The 24,877-nt window shown below is 40.7% G+C and overlaps 1 protein-coding gene across 5 annotated transcripts in view; it reads right to left on the reverse strand.

The window, feature by feature from the left end:
- Positions 1-24,877, reverse strand: part of RHOBTB1 (Rho related BTB domain containing 1) — an 83,565-nt gene that overhangs the window by 47,707 nt on the left and 10,981 nt on the right. For 4 of the 5 annotated variants that reach the window (XM_061635105.1, XM_061635107.1, XM_061635106.1 and 1 more), the window contains one exon: positions 2,020-2,221. In XM_061635105.1, coding sequence (XP_061491089.1) covers positions 2,020-2,211 — 192 coding nt within the window. In that variant the 5' untranslated portion in view covers positions 2,212-2,221. Of the gene's footprint in view, positions 1-2,019; positions 2,222-17,402; positions 17,647-24,877 lie in introns of those variants that run through there. The other variant, XM_061635108.1, reaches the window with a different exon arrangement.

The raw sequence follows: 24,877 nt of genomic DNA on the forward strand, positions 1-24,877 counted from the left end.
GATACTATTGACCATAGTATCCTTCTGAGCAGACTTGGTGAGATGGATATTGTACTGTTTTACAGTGGTTCAGATTCTATCTCCAGGGTTGTTTTTGAGCATTGGGTGATGGTCTTTCAGCCCCCTGGCAGTTGTGCTGTGGGGATGCCACAGGGTACTGTCTTGTCCCCAATGCTGTTTAATATCCATATGAAGCCCTGGAGAGTGGTCATCAGGAAATCTGGGGAGAGGTGTCAGCAGTACACTGATGATACCCAGCCCTATTTCTATCTGAATCGGGAGAGGCCATGCAAGCCCTAGACCAGTGCCTGGACTTGGTGGTGGGCTGGATAAGGACCAATAAACTGAGTCTGAATCCTAGCAAGATGAAGGTGCTGTGGATTGGTGGCTCCCAAGTTTGGATAATTGGTCAGTTGCCTGCTTTGGATAGGGTTGTACTCCCTCTGAAAGAGCATGTTCGTAGTCTGGGGGTGCTCCTGGATCCATCTTTTTTGCTAGAGCTCAGGTGACCTCAGTGGCTAGGAGTGCCTTTTACCAGCTTTGACAAGTAAGATAGCTGCAGCCATGCCTGGACCAGGATAGCCTGACCACTATCGTCTGTGCCCTGGTAACCTCCAGGCTATCATTGAGACTGGCCCGGAATCTGCAACTGGTGCAAAATGTGGTGGCGCGACTACTCACTGGGGCAGGGTATTGTCAACATAGTATTTTAATCAGTGTATACCAGTACATTGTTCATTCACCTCAAACCACAGTTTAAAACAAACCATGGTTTAATGTGACATGTGAACCAAGCTACAGCGAGCATATTTATAACATGAGCTGAGGACACAAAAGATTCTGCAACACTGAAATCTGACTTGAGGGTGATGTGTGGGTGCTGGGCTCAAAGGTGAGCAGCTTTCAGCTTTGGCACAGGTTTTATTAAGAACATTAGGGCAACAAGGTACAACAAAGCTCCTGGATATTTTATTATAGTTACACTGAAAAGGAAATCCCAGAAACAGTTTTTTTCATTCCAAAAGCCCTATGACATGTCCTGATGAAATTTCCTCTTCAATGTAACTACTTGGTGGCAGTGCAGCTTTAGTCATCAAGACTAGGAGCTAGAAAGATAGAGAAGGGGGGGGTGAATCAAAAGAGAATGCTGAGATATAAACTCAACAGGGTCCTTGAACTGACTGAGGAAGCAGCCCTTTTAAAAATGAACCACAGCAATTACGGATACCATGGACTGCGAAAAAGACAAATAATTGGGTGTTAGAACAAATTAAACCAGAACTGTCACTAGAAGCTAAAATGACGAAACTGAGGTTATCATACTTTGGATACATAATGAGAAGACATGATTCACTAGAAAAGACAATAATGCTGGGAAAAACAGAAGGGAGTAGAAAAAGAGGATGGCCAAACAAGAGATGGATTGATTCCATGAAGGAAGCCACAGACCTGAACTTATAAGATCTGAACAGGGTGGATCATGACATATGCTCTTGGAGGACACTGATTCATAGCGTCGCCATAAGTAGTAATCGACTTGAAGGCACATAACAACAACAAATGCAATACATATGTTTTTCTCTGCTCGAGCATCACAGGAAAGCTTAGTTGTCTGTAAGGCGAGACTGAGATATTTGTAAGTTTATAAATCTTATGCTTGTAAAACAAAGAAAACTGGATAAATAAAAATTTAAAAGCAAAAAAGGGACATTTGTATTCAAAGACAATACAGATATTGTATTTGAATACCTATGTCCATTTTTGGCTTTTTAAGAACTGTCACTTTGGAATGGAACAGTCCGATGATTTCAAAATATGTTCTACAAACACTGATAAAAGACCAGTAGTCCCATTTTGAATTGCTTCTCTTTCCTGAACACCACACACCCAAAACACACAACTCCATCAACTCTTGGTAGATTAGGGTTCCAAAGTAACAGCACTTAAAGCCACTAACTGATCAACGCCAAGGCAAACCTATCAGTCTTGTGCAGCTAGTTGAAAGTGGACAATACATACCTCTTGGCAGACCCGATACTGATCAATTGCCCAGACTGTAGGTACATGAGTTGCTAGCAGCTGATATTGGGTCAGGGTGGTGTTACATGCTCTTGCACAGATTAAGCGAGTCTTCCCCACTGCATTATCACCAACAACCACACACTTGATGGTTTCGACGTTAGGTCTTTCGTAGTCCATGTCAGCATCCATCTACTAGAGACTGTAAAAAAACACAACACTGCTGGTTTCTAATAGAAGGGAACTCTACTATTTAAATAGAGGTCTGCTTCTTTGGTTTGCTCAAAGGCAAAGACTGAGGCTTAGACTAAACTATGCTACAGCGAAGGCTGATTTATAAACCCCACTCAGTTCATAAAACCCAGGCAGTTGTTTTGACCTTGAATGCTTTTCTTCCTTTCTTATTTTCTGCTTGGTTTTCTGTAAACACAAACTTGCTTAAAGGAGATAAAGCATGGTGCAGTCAGGATTGCTGGCAAGACTGGACAGCAGTAGCTATAGCCTTTGAGCTGCTTCACACTTTATGTGGCAATCAGTGTTCACCAGTATTCTCCCACAGCAAACATAAAAGGTGAAGTGTTCTTAAAAAAACTTTTTTAAAAAGCTTTTTATAAAACTAGAAGCCTCGGCAACCTGGGGGAGGGGCTGGCACAAGAAGTGCACAGGAGCAGAGCCCCAAGTAATAAAATAAAATACAATATAAGAAATAAAAGAAGCAAAAAAATACAATTAAAATCAATATGAACATTTAATGCAGCCACAGTGAATGAAGCTCATAGACCACTGGTGGTCTGTGGACCACAGTCTGGGAACCCCTGTTTAAGAGTCATACTCAAATTAATACTACAGTGATTTCTTGAGCTCCCTACAAATTGTCTCTGTTACTGATTAAAATTGGATCATTTAATTTAAGTACTACTTCTTATTTTAAATGCTTGCCCTTAAACACACATTGGCCATTCACAGTGCACCTGTAGCTGATAATTGCTCACCAGTGTGCACACCCATGTGTTTCAGAAAATGTTTATCACCTTTATGCTTCAGCATGAACTATAACACAAACAATTGCTGCATAAAGCATTTTGTCAGTACACAATCTTGTCCCATCAAAATTTAGATACAGAACATAAACTTGTTCTCAAAAGATCCACCTCTGCTTTCAGGAGTATAAAAGCCTGCTGAAAACATAACATCTGTTAACAACTAAAATAGGGAGTTTTACAAGCAGAATTAGAGGAACACATATTTTATTCTGACTCATGACTCATGTCATGTTATTATTTTATTATGCTGTGCACGGAGGATTCCATATATCTTTGCCCTGTTCTGTTTTTCTAACTTTGAAAGATAGCTGACCTTAACAACAATGTTGACAATTTAGAAGCAAAAGTTCAAGTTCAACTAGATTAATGTCTAAATTAAAACCAAAAAGTCTCCTCTTGCAAACAATATGTAAATCTGTTTACAAGTGGTGTTGATAAAATATTGAAGCCATTTTGTTTAACAATCTGCAAAAAAAACCCAACAAGTTTATGTTTTGTATTTCCGGGGGGATAAAAACAAGGTTGAGGGAGACAGCTAGTGATGAAGTTCCACAGAAAAGGGAAGAACTTTGTTTTGCAGAACACATAGGTATTGTGTCCAAACATTCTCTTCTGCAGAGGGCTTGAGATGGCACAAAGAATTGCACAAGTAAAGTGAAACTTGGAAAGTCTAAGTACGTTCCTCTACTTCTGCAATCTCTTGGTCAAGTAGAAGCAAGTGTTCTGCTATAGAACCAGTAGCGGCTGATGGCCTTTGAACTTGGTGGGGCTGCTTGAACAGAACCACAGGAGTCCCATGGGTGGGGCCAAAGAGCACAAGAACTACTGGAGCAAACCAAAGGTCCATTCTGTTCCCTACCACACGCCTATGCAAAGCCTAATAGCAGGACATGAGCACTCTCCCACTCATGTTCCCATCAATTGAGAAATGTTCCCCAGCAAGGAAACAGTCATGCAATATAACCTTTTGGATGTTTACTCAGAAGTAGGTCCCACTGTGTTAGATGGAGCTTACTCCTATGTAAGTTTGCACAGAAATCTGACTTTGCCAGCATCCTTTTACATCTTGCTCTGAGAAGCTGACAACAAATAATAACAGCCAAACAAGGATTCTTTAGGATTTCCATAGATCACATGCAAGAAACCCCAGAACTCTCAAATTATCTAGAAGTATCATGAAATACATTGCATTATAGTAACAGATCTGAAATATCCAAAGTTCCACATTATCAATTTAACATGACATCCATGTGGCTTCTAAACAAGATTCAGAGGGGCTGCAACATTCACACAACACTACACTTGTGTAAATACATTTAGTGACAGAGAAGTGCAATTCCAGAAAACATTAATCTCCCAGTGTGATGCCTATGACCTTGTGAAGTAGTCCAGAGTTTCCCTTCAGAGAATCTTAAGGTTATTCCTGGGGGAATGATTTGTAGCACAACTATCCACATCATAGCAAATAACTGCAGTCTGTAGCCCTTGACAGTGCAGGTAGCAAGCATCTTCTAATTGCAAACTGAATATTCACACCACAACCCAGGAGGGGAATGCCTTTAACATAACATCAGGTTTTAATACACAAGAGTGGTATCAAAAGAAAGGAGATTTTCCCTCTAAAGCAGCTTTCTTCACCCATCCACCTCACCAGAACTGGACAGACTGTTCTCTCGTTTTGGCTCCTCCTCCCTGCTGGCCACATGTGCTGACGTAAAAATGTGCAGAGGTGCAAAAGGTTAAATCTTGGGCTTACATGAATAAGTTTGCACACCAGTATGCAAATGTAATACTCAAGGGATCCAACTCTAGTGTGCAGAGGAGACAGAAGACAGACTCATGAGTAACAAGTGAGGAATCCCTCTTCCATTTTGCCATGTATGAGTAAGGAAAGACAGAGGATCCAAACCACCACATTTTGCAGATTTTCTGAGATTTGTTTAAATAGATGCCTTCCTGGAAATGTTCAATAGCTGTCAAAACATAATTAAATCTTTTATTGTTACGTTTTATTTTCCTACACAGAAAGCAATTTTAGAATTAAGGAACAGGTATAATTATAGCGGTGAGCAATTTCACCTTTATGTGTGCTGCATAATCACAGATTTTTCCACCTTTCATTACTACAGAAGGAATGTTAAAAACATTCTTCCAGTAGTTTAAGTGCAGTTCTTCTGTTCAATATTTGCTTTGTCCAATCAATTATATTTTCTAAGATGCAATACAAGATGTTTTAATACTGGATGGATTATAACTAATTTTAATTTTGCTTTTGTTTCAATTGACATGACTGTTGAGACATAATCTAAAAACTAAATATTACATAACTAACCAAGAGCTCCAACACTGAAATATGAAGGGAAATTAAAGGGTGTGTGTGTGTTTAATTTATTTTAAAGTATATTTATTGCCAGCCTAGAGTGCAGCAACATCTTTACATTATCATATCATGCTGATCTATATAGATAGCTGGTGCATAAGGAAAACCACACTGGGAGTAATTCAATGAGGACTTGGCCTATGACCACAGGAATTACAGCCTACCGTAAGAGGACAAGGATGATAACAAAGATGAGCTCAGAGGTGACATAACGCTGGGGAGGAGAAAGGAAAATGAGGAAGAAGATTCAGGCCCAGTTTATACATTACCAGAAGTAGCTGCTTTGGTGGTGGGGAACCAGATCCCATTGTCAGGGCTGGCAACATGAGCCTAGTTTGCACTGACATGGTAACCTTGCATCTGGGCTGTGTCATTTCAGACTGTAGATGGATGGATTTTCATGGCTAAATGCTCCTCCGCATGCACACACACAAAATCAAATATCATGCATATACAAAATTAGATTGCTGGGAAAAGGCTATGCTAGAGACCCTTCATGCATCTGTTTATTTCTCAGTGGAAGAGCAATGTATTTTAACAGAGATCCTCCAAAGCAAATGCAGAGGAGGCATAAGGCCAATCTAGATGTGAAGTATGAAGCATGTGAATATGGAGAAACCGATTGGTTCCCCATTGGAAAGGGTGTGAGACAGGGTTCTATTTTATCACCATATTTGTTTAACCTGTACGCAGAACATATCATACGGAAAGCGGGATTGGACCAAGATGAAGGAGGTGTGAAAATTGGAGGGAGAAACATCAATAATTTAAGATATGCAGACAATACCATACTCTTAGCAGAAACCAGTAATGATTTGAAACCAATGCTGACGAAAGTTAAAGAGGAAAGCACAAAAGCAGGACTACAGCTGAACGTCAAGAAGACTAAAGTAATGACAACAGAAGATTTGTGTAACTTTACAGTTGACAACGAGGACATTGAACTTGTCAAGGATTATCAATACCTCAGCACAGTCATTAACCAAAATGGAGACAATAGTCAAGAAATCAGAAGAAGGCTAGGACTGGGGAGGGCAGCTGTGAGAGAACTAGAAAAGGTCCTCAAATGCAAAGATGTATCACTGAACACCAAAGTCAGGATCATTCAGACCATGGTATTTCCGATCTCTATGTATGGATGTGAAAGTTGAACAGTGAAAAAGGCGGATAAGAGAAAAATCAACTCATTTGAAATGTGGTGCTGGAGGAGAGCTTTGTGCATACCATGGACTGCGAAAAAGACCAATAATTGGGTGTTAGAACAAATTAAACCAGAACTGTCACTAGAAGCTAAAATGACGAAACTGAGGTTATCATACTTTGGACACATCATGAGAAGACATGATTCACTAGAAAAGACAATAATGCTGGGAAAACAGAAGGGAGTAGAAAAAGAGGAAGGTCAAACAAGAGATTGATTGATTCCATAAAGGAAGCCACAGACCTGAACTTATAAGATCTGACCAGGGTGGTTCACAACAGATGCTCTTGGAGGTCGCTGATTCATAGGGTCGCCATAAGTCATAATCGACTTGAAGGCACATAACAACACCACAAGATGTGAAGTGATCACAGAGTATGGGCAATTGTTTTATATAAGAGCAGCTGTGCTGGACTAGATCAAAATTCTATCTAGTCCAGCAATCTGTTTCTATCCAGAAGCTAAACAGGATATGAAGGGAACAGCTCTTCCCTGTTGCGTTGCTTTCTCCCTGTATGTTTTTCAGCTGTATACTGCTTCTGAACATGGAGGTTCCATTTATCAATCGAGCTACTCAGTGATGTGGAGTTGAAAATCTTCCAATGCTTTATTTCTTAGTTTTCATAAGTTCATTACAAATAATGAATGGCTGACAGTTGCAAATATGTTAGGCAAACTGGCAGTTTCAAACCTTTTTGCTGTTTATTAAATACAAGTAAAATAAACATGCTGAATTAAGCCACTCTTTAGGGTACCCAAAGTTTTCTAAAGCAAGTTACTCTATGCAAAGTAATTTGCACAGAAATATTTTCTGTTAATTTCCCCCCTGAAAACTCACTTCACTGTGACTGCCATTGCTGCAGACTTATTTTCCATTGTAAAGTCATAATTTTAAAGGAAGCAAAACAAAACCTTTCATCTGGTTTTTTTAAATGTCTGGTTAAACATTTAGAGCGCCAAAATTATGAGACTTGGTCCTAAATTATACAATCAACAGCTGACAAATTCTGCAGATATGCTTATAAAAGGAAGTATAAGAACACAAGCAACAGAATCATTAGAAGCAGACTAAGGGAGGTGTGCTAAGGGAAGTCTACACAAGTCCAAGAACTTTGACTTGCATTGTCACAGATATCTAAAAGACATCAACTGTCATGACTGATACTAATTTAAGCTTTAGATAAAACTTATATAATCAGATAAAATAATAATAAAAATGTATGTACCAAACAGAAAAAAGCCTAGTGTTTGGTCTCACTCCTAATCTTCATGTAGCTTTAATACCGAATTCATGTATTTAGTTTTTATTTTCCTCTCATCCATGAAAAACCAACCAACCATTAAATTTGCACAATTGCATCTATAATACATTTGATGCAGTGCATCAAAGGGGAAGGTAGAGTGGTTCTGCTCACAATTTTTGGAAAATGATCACTCAAGCTCTTCTAGTTATATATCATTAGACCCAATGTTTTGTCTGCTTATTTGCAAACTAACATATCTGTTAAAATTACATTTAGTATTTTTAAATATCCTGGTCACTGCCAAACTGGTTTATGCCAAGCAATGGAAAACACAAAATATCCCTTTAAAGTAGCAGTGATTACAAAAACTGTAGGAAACAATTTTAAGTTAACAGCTTGTCAAAAAATATATATTTCAAGCTAGGGCGCAATCCAACTCATATTTAAGCTGAGGTAAGGGGAGTTGGATATGGCAAACTCATCAGCAGAAGCCCCTCACCCTGGCTCCGCTATGGTGGAGCCGAGACCCTGCCGACTCACCCGGGGGTCTGCTGGGGAAGCGCAGCCCAGCAGAAGGGGTCCTGGGTAAGGCCTGAAAAAGAGGGATTCTGAGGGCATGCTGGAGGAGGGGCCGGTGGGAGATTTATGCAACATCCAACTCCCATTTGGAGTGCTTCTGTGGGACCTGATTTGGGCCAAAGTTACTTTAAGAAAAAGGTTGGTCTAAGAAAATAATTACAATGGAAGTCTATGGCGAGCGCTTACTCCCCAGTAGGAGTATTTGTGACAGCCAACTTTTACTTTCTGGTTCCTGTGCACAGCTCCCAGCTGAGCCTATGTTCAGCCAGCCTGGAGGCTCCTAAACAGCAATTGGATGCTGACTCCTCCTCCACCGGCACCCCTTCCACCAGCTTCCCATGAGCTGGATTGCTTTACCCAAGTTCCTTTATTAAATAAAGAATGGTGCCAGAGCTGGTACAGCACAGTAGCTATCAGACTGAGCTATGAATCAGGAAGTTTCTGGATTGACTGTAATCTCTGCCATGAAATCACTAGGTGGTCTTAGGCAAGCCACTCTCTTGGCCTCACTTTCCCCATCTGCAATATTTTTTGGGGGGGGAATTATACTGACTTACTATACAGGGTTGTTAAGGGGTTACACCTAGATGATGCATGTGAAGCACTCTGAGCTCCTGTGAAAGTGCTATACCAATAATAATAATAATAATAATAATAATAATAGGGTTGAGCTTGATGAAGTTTAGTCTCATGCATACTTCCTTTTATTTAATTTTGCCCTCTTGATTTCGTGTCATTGTTACTCATTTGTATTTATTACTTAATCTTTTTAGTTTCACTCCTGTATCTGTAAATCTGACATCAGTTTAATAAAAACAAACAAATAGGACAGTGATAGAAGGAGGGAGGAAATAATGGATGGATACCTGGATATTTATGGTGAACAAGCACATATAAATGACAGCACATGTTCTTTTCCTTCTTTTATTTTGTTTCAGGGTGTGATAGCAAAGGAGGAGGGATGAGATAAGGGGCTAGGAAGGACAGTGCAACACGTCTGCCATGATGGGAACAAGGTAGGTGGGATATTAACAGCTCATAAGATGTAGACTGTGACATCAACTCATGTGAATAAAAGCAGGTGTGAAAAATTGACCATCTAGATTCATCCCAAGTATGAAAAAGAATTTCAAGATTGTGCTCCCACCCACCCTAGAAGCACACAATAGCATAGTTTGTAGCAGAGAGAGGAAAGATAAGGAAAGTAAATCACTGAAATTGGGATTAGTAACTATAGCCAAAGACTATCCTTGAAAAAGTAGTAGCATAGATTGGTCAGACTTGGGCTTTTAAAAAATTTACCAGACCGAAAGATACAGTGTCATAGTCAGAACCTATAAGGTTACTCTTCTGAAGCAGGGCAATACAAAGCACAGCTAGTTAGTTTCAGCGAAACAGGCAAGAGCAAAAGAGGGATATCAAAACAGAAAGGCGAAAAATAGTAAGGATGGAAGTGGTCAAGGATGTGCAGTTAAATTACCAGAAGTCAAAAGCACTGGCCATTCAAGGGCTAGAAAAGAATAACATTGCTATTTACTTGCTTCAATGCATAGCTCTTCATTTTCTAAAACTGACTATATTATGCTACAAGTAGGGGCCCATATTGTCTTTTTTGTTTTTTCCTTCCTACTTCATTCCTAGCTACTAAAAAGTAAAGTAAAAAAAGAAAACAATCACAATGATGTCAAAATCATTTATTTGACAGAGAAATGTACCTGCTGCTATCTCAGATTTCAGTAAGTGAAGGACAAGTTCAGCTACTTCACCAAAGATCCTACTACATCTACTCTAGTGCTGGGACAAGAATGGGTTGGTGGGGGGAACTCTGGGGTTCACCCACTCCCAAAGGCCACACTTCAGATTTACATGCTCATCCACTCTTCACTCTTGTAATAGCTGAGTTTTCTTTGGGTCTGCAACATATGCTGTGGTCATTCCTGCGGAGGCCCAATGAAGGTGAAGGGCCCGGGCCCTAACATGCTAAAGCTCTATATCGACACAACCTGGAGCCCACAACATCTGCCCAGATTACCCTGATATGGTGCTGGCCTTGGTCTTCTCCAAAATCTTGGAAGATTCAAACCTTGGAAGAATAGGAGAAGGGGAGGGGAGTGAAAATGTATGCTTTCTTTCCTCCTAATCTACAGTTGTGTACAAACTCTGGGAACTTTGGTTTATTTTAACTCTAAAATTCCAGTTTTCTAAGTTGACTAAACCACAGTTCCCTGAGTTAGTATGTAATGGGAAAGTGTGATTTAAGAAAAAGTGGAAGCTTTCACCCTTACACTCCTGCATGCAGAGTAGTGGTGGTGAGTGAGCGTAAGAGTTGCTGGGGCTCATTCATGATTGTCTAAACCAGGACAATACATTTATTTATTTTATTTATTTATTTAATTTAATTTATATACCGCCCTAAGCCAAAAAGGCTCTCTGGGCGGTACATCAGAAATAAAACAAGCACAATATATAAATACAATAGATATAACAGAATCAAAAAACAAACAAGCAAGGAACCAAACTACACCAAAATACAACAATAATGCAATACTGTTAAAATACACTATAAAATACACATAAAATACAGTTTAAAATGCCTGGGAGTATAAAAAAGTTTTCACCTGGCGCCGAAAAGATAGCAGCGTCGGCGCCAGGCGCACCTCATCAGGGAGACTATTCCACAGTTCGGGGACCACCACTGAAAAGGCCCTAGTTCTAGTCATTACCCTCCGAGCTTCTCGATGGGATGGTACTCGGAGGAGGGCCTTAGATGTTGAGCGCAGTGTACGGGTAGGTTCGTATTGGGAGAAGCGTTCCACCAGATATTGCGGTCCCATGCCGTGTAGGGCTTTATAGGTCAAAACCAGCACTTTGAATTTAGCCTGGAAACAAATAGCTGATACACATTTCCCTTAAGAATTCTGCTTAGCAGAACCTGGACCCACTATGAGATACTTATCCCTTTAATTAAATGCAAGTTTAGAAGCAGAACATAATATATAAACAAATGCTGTTTCACTGAAGAAGCAGTCAGACTGCTTACCTGAAATATTACATATTTTGCTGCTTCAGTACAGATTAGTAGTATGTCTCAACTACAAAAATATACGTTATTTATTGCTGGCAAAGAAAAGTTTTAGGATACTGCCTCAGTCAAAAGGTGCACGAAGATGGTTCACAGACACTCTTTCAAAGGCAGTAGCTACAATCAATGACCATTAAAGCCAGATAAAGAATTTTCTTTCCTTCAACATTTGTCATGACAGCAAAATGGAACCTTTATATATAAAGCTCGTATATTTCTGAATGTCAGTCCTTAGGGTCCAGCAACACAGAAAGGTTATCACCTTCATGCCTGCTTATGAACTTTCAAAGACACCTGGATGTCTTCGGATGGAAATAGAATGCTAGACTAGACGGACTTTGATCTGATTAAGCAAGGTAATTCTTACATTTTTATTGTAACAGAAAGCAAGATGAGAATAAAAGAATTCCTCCCGTAATATAAATGTGGATTTTGCCTTGAAATTATCACTTTCTGCAGTGGGATTCTGGTTAGAACTAAAGCACGTTGACACAACAATCTACAGTCAAAGCTGAATTAAAGTTTATTTAGCATGCAGCTGATGTGTAGTGTTTACACTGAAAACATCTGAAAACTGTTGTAGGAAATCACATTTCACACTGCAGAGCTTCTAGATTTCCAAATGAAAACACTTCACAGTAGAGAACTGTGTGCACAAAACCCACATTATGCCATATCTGGTCTGAGCCATCCTATCTTTCTGCCTGTGTCCTTTCTGGGTTTGGCACAAGAGATGCAGCACATACCCTGGCAAGGTTACTTTTTGCCACCTGTCTTGTGGTACTTTTGTACTATAATTTCCTAATATATGCAACTGTGCAATATTTGCAGCATACTGTGCTGAGCACAGAATTGGGTTGCCAGTACCAGTAAAAGAAGACCCTTATTCTTTTGTTGGGAACTACTTTTTCCTGTGCTGAAGCAGGAATGGTGTTCCTTGGTGCTGGTGCAGGAAGCCCTTAAGCACTGCTGGAGTATGGCACAAGCGGCTTTGTCTGGCTGAGGCTGCCAATAGCCTGCTAAGGCCTTGGCGTTGGTGGGCACTTTAATGTAAATGTACTGCCTTCAAGTTGATTCCGACTTATGGCGACCCTATGAATAGGGTTTTCATGGTAAGCGGTATTCAGAGGGGGTTTACCATTGCCTTCCTCTGAGGCTGAGAGGCAGTGACTGGCCCAAGGTCACCCAGTGAGCTTCATGGCTGTGTGGGGATTTGAACCCTGATCTCTCAGGTCGTCGTCCAACACCTTAACCACTACACCACACTGGTTCTTCTTAACTCTTAGCAAGATGGTTTTCTCCTTGCTTTTGGAGGCAAGCAGGGTGGAGCTGTCCGGCTCTACTTGCCTTGCACTGGTTGCTGCAGTAACTCTCTCAAGGCGTTGCCTCTGCTCGCACTGCAACAGATATAGGATAGGACAGAGCTGGGTTGCCCATGTCTATGGCCAGATGTTATTATACCAGCAGATTAGAAAAGAAAAACTTTTTTTCTGTGATGTCTTGGACCCAATTCCTTAGTCTACATCCCCAATCAAAGCAAAGCATAATTAAATGCAATTGCATCCCGTTGTCCTTGTTTCTTTCTTATTTCTTCATCTCTTGCCTCCCATATTGATAAAATGTAGATTGGAACCTCCTTGGGGGTAAGAATATTCTTCTTCTGTTATTCTGTAAAGCACCACATATATTGATGGTGCTATATGTATTTATAGTAACAACAACAATAAAATTTGAAGCAGTTGCACTGCAGAATACAAAACACAATAGAGGGAGAAAAGTCCTAGAGATTGTGTTTAGATTCTATATTACTATGACTCTCATCCCAATATCTTTCGTAGTTCCCCTGCAGGTTGGCCCCTCTCTTTTTTTTCTGGGTGCACGTTTGATCACTGCTGTAAAGAATTCTTTTCCCATATGAATCGACTCAACTGTCCAATGTAAACATTCTTAAACAGCCTTTGCTGCCATTGAGGTCAATGACAGCTTGCTTGTACAAATATTCTGGCATATAATATAAATTAAAGATATGCAAGCATAAACCAACATTCTTCCTCTTAGATTTGTACAGATGATGTATTTTCAGAGCTCCGGAAATGTTATTGTTCTCACATTTATGGTTTTTCGCCCTGTTGCACTTTCATAACTGGCAAAACTGTCCTTCTGTCAGCAGATAAAAGCTTTTCTATTCCACAGGCTTTTGGGAACTGACTGCAAGGGCTATTAATAGGGTGCTGTCTTACTTATTTTTATTTTGCATTTTTATCACTATATTTCAGATGGTTTTATATCTATACATATTTTAATTACATTTTAATTATAATTTTCTGTATGTTTTACATATTTTAACTGTATTTGTTTTAATTTTTGTAAGTGGCTTTGAGTCCCAGTTCTGAGAAAAAGGCAGGATACAAATGTATTTAATAAATAAAAACAGTTTTGGGGGGTCATTTTCGTGTTTCAAAATTTATCTCCTAAAATCTTACATACATTCCTCAGCTACCAAGTATACGACTACAACAGCCACCTATTGGATAGTGCCTGTGACATCACTGATAATGAAACATGATCTCCCAGTGTCTGTACAGATTAAGAGCCTGTTTTAAGGTCTTTATATAAGTAAGTAGCAGGCATTTAAACTGGTTTAAGAAGAAAAAATACGGCAAGATTATTCCTTTCCACACAGCAGCTCAAAATTTCGATACCCTTTTCTTTGAAGAAGTGCGCTTCTGTCCTGTAGCACTGGAATTCACATTCCTCCTCCTCCTCTGTTTTTAAAAAGTGTTTCCTACCATGAGAGTCCTTGTGCTAAAAGTACAGTACACATGTAATTAACAACAGCACCAATGGGCCTTTCCACCTCTTCAACTCTATCTCTACTGCAGCAAAGGGAAGGCCTTAGCTCAGTGGTGGCGCATATGCTTTGCATGCAGAAGGTCCTAAATTTGATCTCTGACCTCTCCAGGAAGAGCTAGAAAGGGCTCCCAGCCTGAAACCCTGGAGAGCCACTGCTAGTCAGTATAGACCAGCATTCCCTACCCTAGTGCCCACCAGATGTAATTGGCTTCCAACTACTATCAGCCCCAGCCTGCAGTGATAACAATGATGAAAGTTCTAGTCCATCATGTGGAGGATACCAGGTTGGAAAAGGGTAGTGTAGGCAATACCAAGCTAGGTGAGCCAATGATCTTACACAGTATGGCATTCTCCTGTTTTCCTAAGCCTTTCCCTCTGTTACATTTGTACAGCGTTTACACTACTATTGCAAGTCTGGAGCTACTGTCACCATATTACTAAAAGGAAAGTTATTTCTGTTGCTCTGACAAACAGATCTCATGTACAAGCCCTTATACTCGCAACATCTCCCTCCTATACAACAAGAAAATATTGCTTATTGGTCTGTGAATCAACTTCTGTAGCTGCCATATTTTAGTCCAAAAGGACTGAGAGATTGTAGGACTTTATTACCAAATAACAGAAAACAAGTCTTGTGGAATGGATCCAAACCCCATGATCCCTCTATTTGTCTTCCTATATAATATTTCTGTAAGTGTCACACTACATCCTTCTGTGAGACATTCACATGTAGTGTGATGCTGCGGGGCAGTGGTGGGGATGGCACAGCCACTTGCTCGAGTCACCTGGAGGCAGAGGTGCACAAGTAGCCCGGTGGCAAGTGAGTGAGTGGGGTGGCAGCAGAGGCAAGCACGGTACCTAGTGGCAGCTGGCCCTGGCCCTTGTTGGATGGTGGGTAGGAGCCCCATGGGGGGAGGGGAGGGCTGGTAACCCATGGGGAGTGTGCTGGTGACAGCAGGCAGGGTTGGCAAGTGAAGCAAGCAGGGTGAAGCTCCTAGTATATTAATATCTTGCTTTCCTCTACATCCTGATGGAACTTGAAAAAAGGGCTATCAAACTTAATTATTGCCTTAATTATTAATTATTGCCTAAAGTTCAATGGGGACCAAACATGCAATTGTCAAATATTGCTTTCATGTGTAAAATGCCTAAAAGCAGAAAGTAGGGACATTGGTCCAAAACTTGTAAACTTGAGCCAAATGCATATATAGATGTAGACCAATGTGTAGCAACAGTGCATTCAAAATTCCCTGGGAGATGATGAACGCTGTTCTCCAGAGTATGGATCTGGGTATCTAATTTTTATTGAATTAGCTATTGATGTTTTCCAAGCTGTTGGGTAAAAAAAGTCTCCTATGACAATACAAGGCTACACAACAATGTATTTCAAGTTATATGAACCACCAACTATCCAAAAGTTTCAGAAGCACAGACTTCCCTGGCCACTGGATTACTGCAGATGAGTGTATACCACTGATGCATGCAAGACAACACTCAAAAAGAAATAAGATTTTAGAGTATATTTCCTTACTTCTGGCTCACAAAACTAGACATACATTTGGACAAGTTTTGCTTATTAAAACAAAAAAAAAGTAATTTGAAGTCTAACCAAAAGATCTCTCTCTAAGGAGGGCAAAGGAAGCAAGATAGGTATGCAGAATTGTACCCTGCAAACTACTGACTTAGCAATGATTAATTAAGCAAAACATCATAATGGCTATTGGCGGGAGTCCAAAAATAGATACATAATTTCTATCTTCTCTTATTTTTTAAAAATAGCTGTAGTACTACTTAACATTTATTTAACACCACCAGTTTGTTAGGTGCTACATGTTTGGCTGCTGTTCAACAGAACGTCCAGGAACAGAAAACAAACGACGGGTGAGCTACTGTCAGTTACTGAGAATATTCTGGCACTGCAGGACTTCACAGTTCCATGCAAACAGATGTGCAAAGCCAGCTTTTCAACAGGATGGTTTGCGTTATGGCCAGCAGCAGCCAAGTCGGTCAAAAAGACTGGATCAAACTGCCTGCCTTGCCTTTTCTATTTTGACAGGAATGCTGGCTGTTGGAAGCCACAAGCTTCAAGCAAAGAGAGAGAGAAGGAATCCAACTGTTCTACTACAAAAATTATGATGTTGTAAATATTATGGATGCAATGCAGCGAAAGTTCAGGACTTCTAAGGGCAATTCTGCTGTCTGCCATCAAAATAAGTGGCACTTAGAACTGTGGCTTTTATTGCGAGCTATGCTTCTCTCATTCATTCAAAGCACTCATCAGATTTGCTCTTGATACAGGATAATAAACTCTCCAAGGGAGTGTCTGAAACACAAAGGATGGGCATAATAAACTTTTTTTTAAAAAAGATCTTTTACTTTATTTTCATTGGAGGCCACTGACTTGCTTTATGCTTATTTGGATACCATGACACAATCATTCCCTGTTCATTTAAACCTGAACACCCCCGAATACGCCCACTGCAAGCCCTCTCATGGTAGCCTCTGTTGAAGCTGCAAGAGGCTCCATAGTCACAACAGAGGCAAAAGCAGACCAGCGAGTGCTAGTACTGCACGCACTAATCAAAGAAGACGCTACTAGATCGGATGTTTATTATTGCTTAAGTTCTGCAACCCATACCTGAGGATGAGCATCTCTTCCACACACCCTCCCCGTGCCAATCTGGAAATAACGCCCTGTCAGCAAACCTGACATCGCGGGAGACGACCTCAGTTGGAGCAATCCACCTGCTGGTATCTCCAGCTCCCTGGGCAAAAGGCCTGTCAATCGGGGCAACCGCACTGTTTTTGCCCTATCAGGCTGAAGGTCCTACCGCACTAACTTTCTACCATTTACTTGGGGAGAGGCTGCCGTGCACACGTGGCCGCCGAATACACAAGCAAGCAAAGCAGAGGGGCTAGGAAGGAAGGGACGTGGGGCTGGGATGGAGCGGGCACAAGAGTTGAGCAGGATTCCGCGCGGCGGCGGAACACGGCACCTTACCCGGGAGGGACTGATGCCTTGCAGCCTCCGCGGCTGAACGGCGGCGGCCCCCGGCAGCAACAGCAGCAGTAGCCGCCGCCGAGTCCCCACCGCTCGTTACACAGAGCGTGCAACGCAAGCGAGGCGCCCGCCAACTTAGCACAAAGGCAGCATGGCGCTAGAGCTGCCCTTCACACTGCTCCCGCAGCCGCAGCTCTCTCCAACTAGACCCGCTCCTCCCGTCCTCCCTCGGGATTCAGGGTGAATCTTCAGTGAAATGCAAAAGAGCCAAGCTTCGAAGCAAAGGGAGGAGCCGCTCCCATTGTGACGTCGGCAGCCTTCGGATCTATTTATACTCCACCGATTGGATTTCATTCATGAAAACGGGGACTGGTGGCTCTGCTTAAGGGGCCGGGACGGAGGCGGCTCGTAACGTCCAATACAGACACAGCTAGCGTGTGTCAACGCTGTGCACAGTGCGGGTCCCTCTGTTTACTCGCTACACACCGTCCCCAACCGCAGAGATGGCAAGAGAGCCGTAAGTATGCTTAAGAACTGCACCACGCAAGCACATCTAGTAGGAAGGGGCTCACCTCAAAGGCCTTCAACTCTCTCCCCAGCATCCCAGCCCTGAAGAGGAAACTCACCATTACAGAGTCAACCATTTCACACAGCACACAGGAAAAACCTGCATTTCTCACAATCGGCACCCTCAACAGGAAGGTGCAATCACTCCTGGCTCCCTAAGGGGCATGCCTGTATGATGCCCATGCTTGCAATCACATTTGTCACATATCACCTTTTTAGATGAAAAGACCCTCAACCTGTAGTGAATCAAGGTGATCACTTGGAAACAGTTGTAAAATTATTGGAATATAGACTCTCAAAAAGGAGGGTGGGAGAGAAAACTGGAAGTTACTTACAGCTTGCCCAACCCTATATAAGCTTCTATAGAGTAAAGTCTTGAGGGCTAAGCATAACTGTAACAGGCTCTTAATGTTTTTTTAAATTACTAATAACACATAATGATGAGTAGCAGCAGGAGGCTGCCAAATGGGACGTAGGAAGCTGTCTTCTGCTAAGTCAGACCATTGGTCTATCTAGCTCAGTAACGTCTAGCTAGGGTTTCAGGTAGGGTTCCCTCCCAGCTGTGCCTGGAGATGCCGGGGATTGAACCTTGGACCTTCTGCATGCAAGGCTGACACTCTTCCAATGAGCTATGGCAAGAGACAGGCTGCTTAACTCTTTCAGCTCTCCACCCACCGGTTACTTTTCTTTCAACAGGGAAACAAATATGGGTACCTGTAACTTTCCCCCCATGGACAGAAAAGCAGGTTATGGGGCAATTTTGAGCAGGAAAATGGCTAGAGGGAAAATGGGTTAGCAGCTCCTCCCATTTCTCTAAACAAAACAGGAAATTTGCACCCATATCTGCTGCATCTCCCTTGAAATGTATAGTTTGGCTGAGAGATAGTAAGTTGCCCATGCAAAACCACCTCTGCCATTCCATAGCAGAGAATGGATTTCACAACTACGTTTGTGATGTTAGCTCACTGTTGACCTGTATACCAGACATGCATGCCAAATGCAGAAATCCCTTTATTTAAAAGCAAAGTGTGTGCAACGTAGTTTGAACTGTGTTAATACCTATGATCACTGGAATTGGAGTGGCATCCCCCATGTCCCTCCTTCCCAAGACTCCTCCTAAACACATGATATAAACAACAGCCTACCTACAGAACCAACCACAACCAGTTATCCCAGTAGGCTTCTGAGGGAATTGGAACCAGTACTATTAGAACTTTAGAACTACACCAGACCCACCCAATGCTTTTCACACTGGGTACACTACCCCCCCATCTCTCACCCAGGGAGGACTGGTCTTCTGCCAGTTACAGACTCTCACTCTGAAGGCATCTGACAACTTTCTGTTGTCATATAGTTCACTGCACAGGCTCTCACCCTGTGCAGAAAGAACCACATATACTCCTTACACCCTAATCGCTATGCAACCTAGACTGGAAGAAAGGAAAAAAATAGAAGAGGACGCACCCTCGCCCTTGGGAGATGCACAAGTTCCAAAACCATGTGTGGATCATGCATCTCACTATAATGGGAGATGCAAAGGTTCCTGTGTGTAAAGTTAAAAGATCTATTCTGCCCTCACTCCTTGGAGATGTATCTCAAACGCGTAGTATTTGCTAGTCTGCCAGCCACACTTACTGAAACAATCACCAGTCTGCACAATGAGGTTTGGAGTATCTTGGAGGTAAACATAGATACCTATTATTTTTTGAAGCAAGGTAACAAATATTTATCTTATTTGGTTTAAGTGACCTTGAGGCAAAGTCTTCCAACAAAACAGTTGGTTATGAGACTTTCCAATACGATAGCAGCTATATTTTTTATCTTGTGTGAATTTATTTAATGGGAGTCCAACTACAAAAAGGTATCTAATTTTACAACCATCCTAACTTGAGAAACTTTCACTGTGCCAAGAAAGAGATGGCTGAATGGAGATGTGGGCATAGTCCACATGGATTTGGGCATGGTCAAACCTCCCAATACCTGTCCTAGTAAACTCCATGCCTGCCTGCCAAATGTGGGGTGATAAAAATGGGTATGTACTGAGCCCTATGCTGATCCCTTCATGCTTGACACTGCAGCACAGCTAGCATGAATTGTACCCTTAAATTCTATTTGAATTTTTTCCCAAGAGACCAAACATTTAAGTACTAGATGTGTTGCAAAGGAGCTGCAAATCTGTTACCGCATAAATCAGTTTGAGTAAATAGCAACTAATCTAAGCAATAAGCAGAAATCCTGTATGTCAAGAAAAGGGGACCCAGAAATTTTTAAAAGGATTAAATAAGAGTCTGGAGTACTGTACAGTGTTTATGTTGCTTGGAATATTTTCAAGATTATATATAATACGTCAATTTCTGTGAAACGTGCATAAGCGTTATAATTCCAGAAAGACAGGACAATGCTGTGTTGAGTTACTGCTTCTCCTTTATGACTCTGATAGACATAAAGATAAGGCACTCATGAGCAGGCTTGTGGGTATGCCATATATTTCTAGTCCTTACAGCTGCAATTACATATTTGAAAGTATTTTTATTTATTCATAGATATATCTGAATACTGCTATTTCATTCAAAACATCAAAGCGGTTTACAAGTAAAAAAAACCCTGTATAGTAAAAACCATTAAAAACAAAGGCCATCTATTGCAATTCCTTGTGAAATTTTCAAGAAGCTGGAGGGTTGCCTGAATAAGACTTTCAATAGCTGGGGTGGGCCCATCATAGTTCCTTGCCCTTCCTTATGACGTGCAAAACCAGAATACATTACACACAACAGTAACTGTAAAATTATGCAAATAAGAGCAATTATGTGCATTTGCCCAAACTGCATAATTTATATAAATGGCAGAACTCAACTCATTCTTGGCTCAGAATTTTATATTTTTAGTAGGACATAAAAAACAGCAGAGCTCATGGGCCTGGAGCAGTGTCCAAAATGCATCCATGATTGTAGTGCCACTACTTTAATCCAAAAGCCTTAGGTAACATGCATGGAATCTCATTGCAGGATCCTGACAGAGTAGCTGATGTGGCTTTAGGATTTTTAACGTGGTTCAGACAGCAGGAAAAAGAGCTGACTCTTGTGACTATTGTCTTGTTCTCTTCAGTATACCAAAACAGCAGCGCTGGATTAAATGGTAAAATCAAGGACAGCTTAATCTAACCACTGCTAATCTTTGAGAAAGAGCCTTGACGACTTCCCGGAAGGATTGCTCCGCCTGTGGCTGCCTCTGAGAGAGCTCTGTCTCAGAGGAAGCTTTTTTCAGTTTAAAATCAGTCAAAAGGGAACTTTGACTGGTATAAATGTTCTCCCAGGCAAGGGTGAACCAAGAGATTATCCACAGAAACTTCGTTTGGGCTGTCGGTGGCTGGAATCGATCAGGAATTCCCTGGGAAAGGAAGGCATACCTAGCAGCCGAGGACGGAGTTAGGACTTCCAGCAAGCTGGGCTGAAAAAAAGCAAGACTTTTTTTCTTTTAAATGATCCACAACGGGCGAGCTTTCTTCTGTCTAATCTTATCATTTGGCTTAAATTATTACAGTAAAAGAGATTTGTTTAAGAATCAGAAATCAAGATACCTGGGTGAGTTACACTTCTCTCTTTTATACAAGGAATTAAGGAGGAGGAAAGAAAATTTAAAAAGCTTATCTTATTTTTTATGGCAAAAAGCTGGCCTGAATTTGGAAACTATAAAGATTAAAACGGATGAGGGGCAACTTACCCGAAGAGAAAATCTGATCTAGATGATTATTTGATTGATATATGTCTGGGACTACTTTTTCTTGGACTACTTTCTTTAGACGAATCTGCTGTTCGTGTATGTTACTAATTGTTCGGCGCTGTGAACCAAATTTGTTTTGCATTCTTGGACGTGCGGGAGATAAGAACTGTGCTGGCCAGATGCTGTCAACAGGCCTGGAATATTAACTCCCTTATTGCTGGAAAAAGAAGCAAATTACTCTTTGCTTGGGAATTGTGGCTATATTGGAAATTTGAAGGGTTTTTTCTTCGGCTTTAAGAATGACAATCAAAGAAGTGGCAGAGACCCTGGATGTATCCCTGGAAGGGTTTTCCCCTCTGGATATGTTTCAGAAGATAATGGATGAGATTAAGATAACGAAACAAGAACTGGGACAGAGTAGACAAGAGATGGCAACTGAATTTGGTAAAGTGAAACAGGAGCTGAAAGAAATAAAGGATTATATGAGAAAAGGAGCAGATGGACAAGCAATAGAAGATGAAAAAGAAATTAAAGGGAAGGAGCAAATTCTGGAGATTGGATCAGATATATCAAATGTGGAATTGGAAAAAGATTTGGACTTTATGGCAAAAATTAAAGGGAGGATGCAAGTCCTGGAGATTGGAACAGATATATCAAGTGTGGAACTGGAAAAATATTTGGAGTTTGTGGATCCTGGAGATAAAGATTACTGTTTGGAATTCGGCGTTGTCCCTGGAGAAATTGATGAAGATATCAGAGATAAAGTTATCAATGCTTCGATGGAATTTCTGGACTGGAATGATTTGATGGAACTTGAAAAAGAGAAAATTTATAGAATTAATTCCAGATATGTGACAATGGAAAAACTCTCAAGAGATGTGCTAGTGCATTTCGTAAAAAAGAGGAACAGAGATATGACTTTACAACAATATTTCAGCAACACATTCAGAATTGACGGCAAGGAAATATTTGTGATGAAGGAAATTCCCATCAGACTCTTACTATATGACTATGGCTATGACAGCAAGATTATTATGGGTGCAAGGATGGAAGTTGGAAGATGGAATTAACACTGATAATGGAAAAATGGCTATTGAAATTACTGGACTTAGCAGACTTGATGAGATGGATTAATTGATATGTTTATTTGGAGAAAAATCGATGGATATATTTCTCAAGGAGTGGAAACCTCTCTTTGACTTTTTGTGGAAAGAATAAAGTGATGTTAATGAGATTTGATGATTAATTAAGATAACTACTGGAGGAAAGTGATTTTCTAATATATTAAGAGACAGGTTTGTTATATATCATAGACCTACAACTGATCTGCGACAAATCGGAAGTCAACATTTTATTTTTATTGTTTAATCTGTTTCTTTTTTTGTTTTGTTTTGTGTTTGAAAATTTGAATAAAATTAATGGGGAAAAAAAAGAGAAAGAGCCTTGACAAATGCAATTTACTCTGCAAGCAACCCAACTACCATAGAGGCATCGAAGTAAAAGATTCTCCATTCAATTTAACACCTGTCCTGACTTCTATAACTTTTACATGCATAATATTTAAGCTTGAAACTGTTACTAGAACATTTATTTACTAAAAACAAAACAAAAATTGATCTTGTCTTCACTGACACTGCATGAAGCAACTGGAATGTATTTAACAATTGGCAATCCCTGATTCAATGGGTTTTCCCAGCTCAGTGTTTCATTATTAGAATTCCGCTTATTGATTTGATTCTTAAAATATATTTCTAGGGATCCATACATATTTTTGTTTCTTTAAGTGGGCAAAACACACACAATATACAGTTTAATTGAATAAGAGGTTACAAAGAATGGAAAAGCAGTTTTGAAACACTTATGCTGAATCACTGACATACTCATGAAATATTGCCAGCTGCAAGAGGAGTTACTATAGTTCCCAGTGTCCCAACTACAACCTGCAGCCTTAAATCTGTGGCCCCTGCTACCACTAGATAAGGTACTAAGCACAAGTCCTTCACTGAGCTCAATAATAAGTCTGAAAAGGTCTGAATATGATTTCTTCAACACTCTTTCCAATAGCAAACTCAATGGCCCCAGTGCCAAGAGGAACGCAACGCAAACACACCTATACCACACCTTCACTAGCACACAAAATGGGGGCAACCCCCCTTTGTAAAAAAAAAAAAACCAGCCCAGTGATGACTGAGCATCCTCAGTGATCACCAGGAACCATGGAATGAGTGTCAGTTTGAAAAGAAAAATGGAAAACTGGAGGAGAAAAAAGAGTGAATTGACCTCCTTCAACCCATATAGCTTATAGCATCCCAGCAGAGGCCATGGCTGGCTAGCTGGTTAGGATGCATCCCAAGGATTTTGTATAAAAGTCTTTGATTTTGTTGTACTCTAGAATGTAGAAATGCATAACAAACAATGTACCAAATTTTAAGTAACAGTTCACCAGCACACTACATATATGCAGGCTTCTGATCAAAGTATATCTGCATTCCAACTGGCAAGGAGCTCTGCCTTAAACCCTTCCAGACCACAGTTAATAAAAATCAATGTGGTTTAAAAAAAAAAAGTCAGATTTTTAAAATCTAAATTGGATTTTTTTATTAAAATCAGATTTTTTAAAATATAAATCAGATTTCAAAATTTTCTTAAAACAATAATTAAAAAAGAGCCTACGTCAAAGATATCATCATGAATACTAATTATACAACTTCTAATGATAGTCTATGAATATGTTAACAGCAGTTTATGGAAATGGGGGATAACCTGATCAGCCCTACTCTACAGGTGGTATACATGAAGTGCACGCATGCACTCTCCCTCTCAAGGCCTTGCCTCTCTCTAAGTGCAAAGATAGAGAAGGTCAATGAACAGAGAATTTGGGGAGATGGAACAGGTCTGAACAAGGAGGAGAAATGGTAATCCAACTCTTAACAGCAGTAGCCTCTTCTGCAGGTGTAAAGAGAATTTTTCTTCCTTTGGACTAATTCAGAGAGCCAGTGTGGTGTAGTGGTTAGAGTGTTGGTCTACGACCTGGGAGGCCAGGGTTCGAATCCCCACACAGTCATGAAACTCACTGGGTAACCTTGCCTCTCAGCCTCAGAGGAAGGCAATGGTAAAAACCAGAGCTTGGAAAAGTTACTTTTTTGAACTACAACTCCCATCAGCCCCAGCCAGCATTGGCCACTGGA

This window comes from Rhineura floridana, chromosome 7 (genome assembly GCF_030035675.1).
Source record: "Rhineura floridana isolate rRhiFlo1 chromosome 7, rRhiFlo1.hap2, whole genome shotgun sequence".
NCBI lineage: Eukaryota > Metazoa > Chordata > Lepidosauria > Squamata > Rhineuridae > Rhineura > Rhineura floridana.